This window comes from Zeugodacus cucurbitae, chromosome 5, assembly GCF_028554725.1.
Source record: "Zeugodacus cucurbitae isolate PBARC_wt_2022May chromosome 5, idZeuCucr1.2, whole genome shotgun sequence".
Lineage (NCBI taxonomy): Eukaryota > Metazoa > Arthropoda > Insecta > Diptera > Tephritidae > Zeugodacus > Zeugodacus cucurbitae.
This window is the reverse complement of record NC_071670.1, coordinates 62,530,983-62,540,649: the sequence shown is the minus strand read 5'-3', so window position 1 is coordinate 62,540,649 and position 9,667 is coordinate 62,530,983. Positions and strand designations below refer to the sequence as shown.

General features: G+C 33.8%; 2 protein-coding genes across 2 annotated transcripts; one reads left to right on the top strand and one right to left on the bottom strand.

Moving 5' to 3' along the window:
* Nucleotides 1–822: 822 nt before the first annotated feature.
* LOC105208877 (FAST kinase domain-containing protein 5, mitochondrial) lies at nt 823–3,523 on the top strand. Its single transcript, XM_011178958.3, has 3 exons — nt 823–2,915; nt 2,986–3,158; nt 3,372–3,523. Exons 1-3 carry the CDS (start codon nt 1,205–1,207, stop codon nt 3,459–3,461), a joined length of 1,974 nt encoding a protein of 657 aa, XP_011177260.2. The 5' UTR covers nt 823–1,204; the 3' UTR covers nt 3,462–3,523.
* LOC105208878 (mitochondrial ornithine transporter 1) lies at nt 3,255–7,119 on the bottom strand. Its single transcript, XM_011178959.3, has 5 exons — nt 6,707–7,119; nt 4,311–4,675; nt 4,140–4,221; nt 3,956–4,061; nt 3,255–3,891 (listed from the first exon to the last, which is right to left on the bottom strand). The coding sequence occupies exons 1-5, from the start codon at nt 6,804–6,806 to the stop codon at nt 3,567–3,569; spliced, it is 978 nt and encodes a 325-aa protein (XP_011177261.1). The 5' UTR covers nt 6,807–7,119; the 3' UTR covers nt 3,255–3,566.
* Between the last annotated feature and the right edge of the window lie 2,548 nt (nt 7,120–9,667).

The window sequence follows — 9,667 nt, the reverse complement described above, 5'->3', positions numbered from 1 at the left end:
CGAGTTTGTTTTAATTCTTGCGTACACTGGACAAAATTGCAGTAAAGATTGTGGTTTCAGTTAATAGTTTGATATATTTTAAAATGTATATTCTTAAATTTTACTAATTTTATTTTAAGTAAAATTTCATATAATTATTATAATTAAATATTATTTATGAGCAAAGAATATATATACTAGAACTTTACTTCATTTTCTTTCAGTGTAGTTGTAAAATTAAATTATTTCATTTTGGTTTCAGTGTGATATTGAAGGAACCAGTAATAATGCCCTACAATCAGCTTGAGAGATTTACTCACTTGGTGACTCTGTTGAAAATTGAGGTTATATAGTTATATCTAGAGATTATTTTGAGGAAACTAAGTGAAGAAATTGTTAGTTGAGAGAATACCATAAGCTCTATAAAAATTTTAAATTTTCCACTGTCAGTGATTTAAAGAAAAATTTCTCACATGGTTTTGGGAAATGTATCCTTTTTAGAGTTGTTCGTGTTCTAGATCCATCAAAATTATTCGAACCGATTTCAAAGTTTCCAATAAGGAATAAATTGTGTATATCCGGCTCTAGCTATAAACCTTTAAATTTTGCCGCGAGTTATAGCTGGCAGAACACTTCTGTTCTTTGTTAACTAAAATCGTTTCAAGAAACTTACAGCTTCATTTTCTGTAGTGTATAAACAAGTCATTAAATGCCGGCAATGTTCACATTTTTTACATTTTTCGTATTGGATTGAAGCAGGATAGATATATCTATGTTAACTCATACTTCCATATACGCGGATCAACGCAGCGCAAGCAGTGAAGATACAAAAAGAAAATTATAAAACTCAAAAAATGGAAAGAGAGGGGCAGGCAAACAACAAAATCAACAGAGAAATATTAAAAGCACTAATACGAAGTTTTAGAGTAAATAAAGTGATAATTTATGTTCTACGAATATTGTGATAAATATTTTATGTGACGATTTTTACAATAAACATTTTAAAAATTCAATTCTGTAATAAATTTGTAAACAATGCAGCGTGCAAAAACAAAGCGCGGGAGCAGCAGCAAGAAGCAGAAATGGAAAACAGCTGATTTCGCGCCAATGCTAGCACATGCAAGCGTTCAAAGCGGCAGTAGGTGTTTTACTAAATCCTTAAATTACCACGATTTCTTTTAATTATGTTATAGTGCAGTGTAAATAGTTTAAATAACAAATTGAAATGTTCAACATGCCTTTAATACGTTGCAGTCTGCAAAAAGTGCGCTGTGTATACCAATTGGTAGCTAAACAAAGCAGAGTTAGTGCATCTAGACTCCCACCAGTTGCAACGGCATGTTTTCATCTGAATCATGCAATTGCTGCTAAAGTTTTTGTTGACAAGGAGAATAAACATGCACATGACGTGCTGGTGCAATCATTGAAGCCTTATCAAATCTTCCGCTTGGATACAATTGCACAACCTGCAAATGTGACTGATGCAACAGAATTGCCTGCACTAGTAACAACTTCGGACCTGTCAAATGCCACTTTTGAGGAAGTCTTTGATACATTCAACGCTTTAGCACATTATTGTATAAAGACAAACACCTGCATTTCGGACAGTCGTTTTCAGCACTTTTGTGAATTTTTCTGTGAACAAACGCATAAACTCAGCGATGAGCAGTTGTTAACCGCGCTACGACTATTATCCCAATTACCAACAGAGGCTACAGTGCGTGAATTAAACTTTATGCAATTATGGAATAATTTAGATGTTGAATGCTGTCGACGCGTTGAGCGCTGGTCCAGTGATGAGCTACTATTGGTTTGTGATGCTTGGTATACACTGAATTTGGCGCGTGTATCTGAATACGTCTGGGAGGCATTACGTAAATTGGGCCGCAAGATACGACGTATGCAACCGGAACAATTGGTGCAAGCAATGTTCTACTGTAATGTGCTGCGCCGACCGGTGTTCGAAATGTTTGATTTTGAAGTGAATCTGGCACGTTTTGCCGACACAATGTCTCTGCAGGAGTTAGGTGTTATGTCAATGGGTTTCTTCAAGACACAAACACCTATACGTAATCCTGAGTTGCTGGATCACTTGTTCAAACGTCTAATAACGGAAATACAAACAGTGGACGATATCACATTGGTGTCTATATTAAAAGTGCTGCGTTATAGCAGTAAAATTCCACAAGTCCCACAAATTATGGAGCTGATGGAGGTCTTGCAAACAGAAATATCACGCATATCACTGATGAGCTGCTTGCATGTGGCGCTCTTCGGTGTGGAGCTGCAGTGCTGCCATGATGGCGTCTTAGAGTTGGTGCTACAACGCTTCAATCAGGACATAGGAAACGCACGCTTAAAAGATATGGAACGCATTTGCTTGGCAATCTCTGTGTTTAACTATCGTAGCCCAACCGGTGTTGAGCAAGAGCTGTGTGCTAAAATTCTATCCCTACTTGAAACCAAAATTGATGAAATTATGAAATATCCACGTTGCTTCGTCGCTTGCTTACATTATTTGACTCTTTGTGGGCATTATAATGAAGAGATGATTACATCTGTGCTAGATAAACGTTTTGTGGATCTCGCTTATGGCAAAAATGTGACCATCGGACGTGAAATCTTTAATTTAGACTCTTTTGTGAAAATAAATTTGAAAGATTCGAACTATACGGGCAATCAGTTGACGGAAAAGAAGCGTCATTCTATGGGCAAATTGTTAACGCAGTATATACCGCAGCGCAATCAAAAATTCAGATTAAACAAAACTGACCGCATACTCTTGGAGATCAAGGAGACGCTTGAGCGAATATTGCGTCCAAATACATTAAAACATATACTGCCACATTTCGAACGTCCAGATCTCGTTGTGTGCTACGATAACAAGCAGCGTCACGCCATACCGCTTGCAGCTGACTGTCCGGTGGACTATAGTGGTAAATTAATGTGTTGTTGTTGTTGTTGTAACGACTATAAATTAATATAAAATATCTTTTTTATTCACAGGCGCTATTTTGACACGGGATCTGCTTTTGGGGGATTCGGAGAAAGTTGATGTGGATACCCTCGCTATTGTTATAGTTGGTTGGAATAATGTCGTCAAGGATAAAGAAAGATTCACAGGATTATTTGATATGAAACTGAAGCAATTGCGGTTGCTTGGGCACAAACCAATTTTGGTGAGTTTGTTCATATGTCAATAATAATTTTTAATGAGTTAGGTTAGGTTTTTCCATTTTAGGCATATTTAGCGCATCAAAAGCTTATATTTCATATTTAAATGCACATTCATTTATTTTCCACGCTTTGCAAAACAGTTATTATACTAAATTGTTGTTGTTTGACTTAAAATTAACAATCAATATTTCTTACATCTACTTAATTATTTGCAGATATATTGGCACGAGTGGCGCACACTAGAGACCCCCATGGATCGTCAACAATTTTTAAAACGAAAATTAGCCAATACAATAAATTTGTAACAGTAAATGTACAAAAACATCTATCTACTAATAATAATAGTTAGCCAAATTATATACCTAAGGAACACAATGTAAAAGAAACAAATATTGAAAACAAAAAAAAAACTATTTTTTCTTCTCCGTCGGCACGCTCTTCGGATCGAATCTATCGTGCAACAACTTCTTCGTATATTCATAAACTACGAAGAGTGTCGCTGTTGCGGGTATCGTGCGTAACACGGACGGCAACAGCCCATTGTAGAGTGCTAATACGCCCTCCTTGCGCACAATATCGACGCCCACCGTTAACATGCCGTGATCTAAATTCTGCACTTGTATGCGACTCTTGATGACATCGGCGGGGAAAATCATTGTCCACAGCATAACACCGCCAACTGCGCCAGCAAACATGGTTCTAAGTGGACCAATTTCGTCCTTTGTTTGACCGGGTCTGCAAAAATATGGTTCAAAATTTGTATTTCAGTTGTCGATTAAGCGTCAAATATGCAACTTACTTGGTGAGTAGGTCACGCGTTAACTCATAACTGCCGAAGAAGAAAAAGTAGCCCGGCATTTCGCGCATAAAAGTCGACGTGAGGCCGCGGAAAAAGCCCGGTAGACCTATATACAAGTCAAGGAGGAAAAGACAAATAGTAATTTTTAGTAAAAAAATATGCATTTTTATCAACACTAACTCACCCTCTGCTTTGTAGATGATTTTTGTTAATTTCCAAGGCGTCATATGCTCGTTCGCCGGTATGCCAGGGCAACATTCCGATGACTGAAAGTTTGCAAGATTTAGTAAAATGAGAATTACAAAGCTGTTACAAGTTTCTTAACATATAACTGTATAAATTTAATATCACCCACCTCACGTATCGCCTGCAATTTACACTTCACCAACTCGGTGGGACACAGCGTAAATGTCGAAAAGAACGCCGCAAAGAAGCCAGCAAATGCATTCTCCGTTGTATTCAGTTCACTGTGGTGCTCTTTACCCACAAGATATCCCACGAAGGACTGACAACCGCCATAAGCCGCAAAAAGCACAGAATTCTCGGCGACATTAGCTATAACGGCCGGTATGCTGCCCGCGTACAGGCCATGAAATATGCCATCCTTCTTATAAGTGTTCACAAAACACTCAAACATGTTCTTGTATAGGAAGGGGAAGGTTTGCTGCTTCACTTTAACTGTGTCCAGCGGTTGTGAGACATATACCTGTGCGGCGCCACCTGGTGGGAAAGAACGAGAAAAAGAAGTTTAAAATTAATTACTGTTTGGGAACATGGAATTTATAATTTGTCCGGAAAGGAAACCAGTTCAATAGCCTAACAAGTCTTTTACGTATAATAACAACAACAATATATAAAACGAGTAAAAATGGCCCACAAGGTAGGTGGTTTTGTGTTATTTTGTGTTTTCCTTCATAAATCAAACAGCTGATAAGTAGTTTGTATTATCGTATGTGAATCGAATTTGGTATTTACCAGTACCTAACATAAAAATAAACACTTGAACTATATTTGCGCGTAGTTGAAGATAAGCAGATTATGACTTTGCCATAATTTTGCTTTCTTGCATATAAAAGCAAACAAGATCAATCTTTAGCACCACAACAACAACAGTAATATTTAAAGATTTGTTAAATTTATAGCTTACATTTTGATTTTGGAAATTTTGAAATGAGGTTATATTTCGTATTTTCGAAAAAATATAACCTTAAATTTCGTCAGCAAATACCTCCAGCATAATGTTATGTTATTTAAGGCTTAAAAAATGAAATTCTGAGAGAGTTTAGTGGCTTCAGATACCGCCTACGCTTAAGTGGTCTCTTCATGCCTTATTGAATCTTCTTTCTATTCGATTTTGCTGTCTATTTATGTATCATTGATTCAGTGCTCTTTTCAGTAGACACAATTTTATAAGCCTGATCTTTTTACCTGGCTCCAAAATTGCCTTTGACATTGTTTTTTTGCGTATACTGCTGAAGTTGGAAGCATTGATCTGGTATAATGTTGTGTTTTTGTTGTTGTAGCGGTATAAAATACTCCCCAAGTAATATTGCGAATTCTTATCAAGTTGAACACCCTTGAGAGCAATAAATTCGACCCCGGTTCCGATACGAGGAACCAATTTTCTTGCTCAAAATGCATTTTTGCTAATTTTGCGAATATTTTATTTAAAAAAATAAATGAATACTAAAAATTTAATAATTTTTATAATTTTTCTTCTAATTTATTATTTAATTAAAAAATGTGAAAAGAAATATTTAATAAAAATTATTTTAAAAAAATATTTAATTAAAAATATCAAAAGAAAATATTTGTTTTTATTTAATTAAAAATATAAAAAAAAACATTTAATCAAAAGAATTTAATCAAAAACATTGAAAAAAAATATTTGAACAAAATATTTAATATTTCTTTCTAAATTAAATTCAAATTAATGATATTGAAAATTAATATAAAATTTTTTCTTATTCTTTTAATTAAAAAAATTTAAAAATAAATGTTTTGTAAAAACTATTTTAAGAAAATATTTAATTAAAAATATGAAATAATTAAAAATTAAAAAATATATATAATAACCAATAATAAAAAAATATATAATTAAAAATATTTGAAAATTATATAAAAAAAATTATTATTCACCAAAAATATTAAAAAACACATTTTTAAGATTTCTTACTAAAAATAAATTCAAATTAATGATATTGAAATAATAAATATAAAAATATATATTTTTTTTTTGCAAATTCAGTTGTACTAAAATATTTTGAATGGTATATAGCCAACAGGAGGCTTGACTTTCTTATCTTCCGTTCTACAGACAATCGGTTTCACGGGATCACTACTAACCCGGATTTATATTTCGTCAGAAACTGACAATTCAGCCAGCCAAAAATATTTGGTAAATAATTATTGACGCTACAACAACAACAACATTCTTATCAAATTACTCAGACAAAACATTAAACTCTTTAAGAAAGCTTTATTCACTCAGCAACAAATTTCCATTTCGTTTAGATTTTTGCATCATTCATTCATTAATTTTCAGCATTAAACTGTATGTTTGTTGATAAGTATATATATACATGCATATATACATATGTATGTACGTAAAGAGTCGCGCTAAACGCTTTGGTGTCTATATGTAGCTTTTCGTTCGTTTTCCTAGCAGCACATGTCGGGTTATGTCAGTTTGTATATCCGCAAATATATATATGTACATATGTATGTACTCAGCATGCGTCCACCACTTACCCAATGAGCCCGCCACAAAGTCAATCACACGATTTTGCATCGCGCTTGGCGGCGGCGGCGGTGGTGGCTCCGGCTCCTTTCTCCACCAAAAAACATCCATTTTATCTTCACTTGCACTTGCCTACTCGGCACTTAGATGAACATGCAATAACAAAAAAGTGATTTCTGTGGCTAACTATACTAATTTACTCTAATTATCAACAGGACCGCCGTTTAATAAAGCACTTGGCACCGCAAACTTTTCCACACAACAACAACTTATCATTCACTTTTAGTCGTGTGATGAAACTCTCGAGACCCGAGCGGAGCGTCAAACGCGATACGCACTACTTCACTGTTCCGTTTGAACGTTGATCAGCTGAGCACGACTGCCACCGCGCGATTACTGTCGAAGACTGCTCTGGCGGCGAGCAATTCCGTTGCTGTTGATCGCTTATCAGCGTGAGCGCCAAAGAAAGGTTTCTATACGTTCTTCGGAGAGTATTCGCGCGTTCTCTTGTGTTCTCTTTATTTAATATTGTTTAACGTACAGCAATAATATATTTAATCGCTACTCAATTTTTTTCTAACGTTTTTAGATGCTTGTCAATGATTCAAGTAGCTATATTTTTGCTTTCAATTTTTATTTTTGAACTGATAATAGCGTTGAAGTGTATTTCATATCGCTGATAAGCGATCTTCATTTAAATTTAAAGTTCAGTAGCGATTATTATTTATTTTTTGCTTCTTAGAAAACGTTTATTTTGAAATGATTTGTTTCTGTTTCTGTTCATTGACTTTGAATGACAGCAGAAAATATATAAATAGGAAAACATGTGGTTACGAATTTTTTGAAATGGAATACAAAAAGTTAATACTATTAAAAGAGTTCTTTTTAGCTTTAAAAAAAATATTATGTACTTAATTTTAAAGATTTAGTAACTAAGAAGTCTAAAATCGTACCTACCCTTATTTATGATACAAGTTTTTAAACGTTCATCGATTTAAAATATAAAAAATATTCAAATTTTCTAACCGTTCCACCTAAACCTACTTTATTTATCTTTCCTCTTCTAGGCTTCTATAAATATCATGTCTCAAAGTTTGACTTGTAAGAAATACCTCCCCAACGAAACGAAACTTCTAATATAATTCTCTTCTTCTTCCATTTTTCATATTTGGTACAAGCGAAACCTTCGACGGATCCACAATGAGCTTCAGAATCGATCGAGACATCCATAAATGAAACGAACTGTCAAATTCTTGGTTATTGTAAACAAACCCATCTCTTTCTTTCATTTATGACGTCACAAAGTAATGTCTTTGGTGTCTAATGTATTTCTAATATTCCAGCTCCAGCTATTTCTTCATTTTACAAGCTGGTATTTCATTGAAATTCAAGTGAGGTCCAATTTTTTTCTAGTCGATTTTTTTTTTTAATTCAGGGGTCGAGACTTCTATATGTGCCTTCACCATCTGGTATTGCATTAATTGCTTTAATATTATTGCTTCTGCAAGTCAGCTTTAAGGTCTATCCATTTCATTCGCCTCATTATAAAACATTTGAAGAGTGGAGAATATCTGATTGGCGGTAGATGTGTCAAGTCGAAAGTCAAACCGATGAGGTTCTAACAGTTTTTTTTGGATATAGACTCAACAATTTGATTTTTCCACGACGATATGAATGTCACAGAGTATAGTACTTAAGTTTTACTGAATTAAAACCGAGTTTTTATTACAGGAGCGTGCTCGATTGGGAATTAAGATTCATTGTCTCGTCGTGTATTTAATTGGTTTCCTTTTTCAGCAGATGAAAGCATTGGCTTCTCTATAAGTTCAGTGCCCTCCAGACGTCTTCATCATTAATAGTCTCATGTTTAATAGAGCCTAGATCTCAACATCGTCCTCGGACGTCAGTAATCTTCGTAATCACGTATTTTAGTTTCGCTTTTTAAGATATTCTCCGAGTTTTTGATTTTCTCTAGATCATGCTCTCTTATTAAGTATCGATTTTTTCTCAAAGTAAATATACCTCTTATACATTAAAGACTAATAAATATTTTATACACGGTCCAAATAATAAAATCATAAAATTTTCAACATTTTACTCTGGAAAGTAGAACCCGTTTTAACCATCGCAGGCTTTGTAATAAATATTGTTTAGTAGACATTAGAGTTCTTTGAGTAATTAGGTTGTTGTCGATTCATATGGCAGAAGCCCGGAGTTCCATAGAAGAGAGGGAGATAATTAATACAAATTACGGAATTTACAAAGTGTTGAAACTGTTTCCACAATCGGGCAGTTTCGTGTGGTGAGATCGATCTCTCGATTTACGAAAGATCATGTTTGAAAAATCCGAGTAATTTCAATGAAAGACTAAACTATATCAGTATATTTAAACTTTGAAGCAATTGCTCTTGGAACCAAATATGCCCTCAAAAACAATTAAAAAACTCTCGGAAATCTTTGCTCCATATGTATGTAATTTAGGTTTATTGATTTTTGTATTTATTCATTTATTTATACGCTTGTTATTGTTTGTGGTATATAATGTATTAAATGTAATATTCATTTATTATTTTATGTATATATATATATATATATTATATATTTATATGTATGTTTATATATATATATTTATATATGGTGTATTTTTGATAAGTAATTTACACGAAATGCTAACCATAAGATTCTTATATTTTCTAATTACGTTACATAGTACTAAACTTCACTAAATTATATTCATGTATGTATGGTATATATTATGTTTTTGAAGTTATATGTAGGAGAGTGTTTCCACGCATGCGTGCGTTTATAAAGTATGGGAGACCTTCTTAAGTGACAATTAAATACATTTACATACAAAATTAGCGGTACATAGCTTATCAAATACTAAATACATACACTGCACCAACAAAGTTTAGGTGCATAACCGATCTTTATCCGGTCTAATCGTCGTCTAATGAGAGCTATACGCTGCC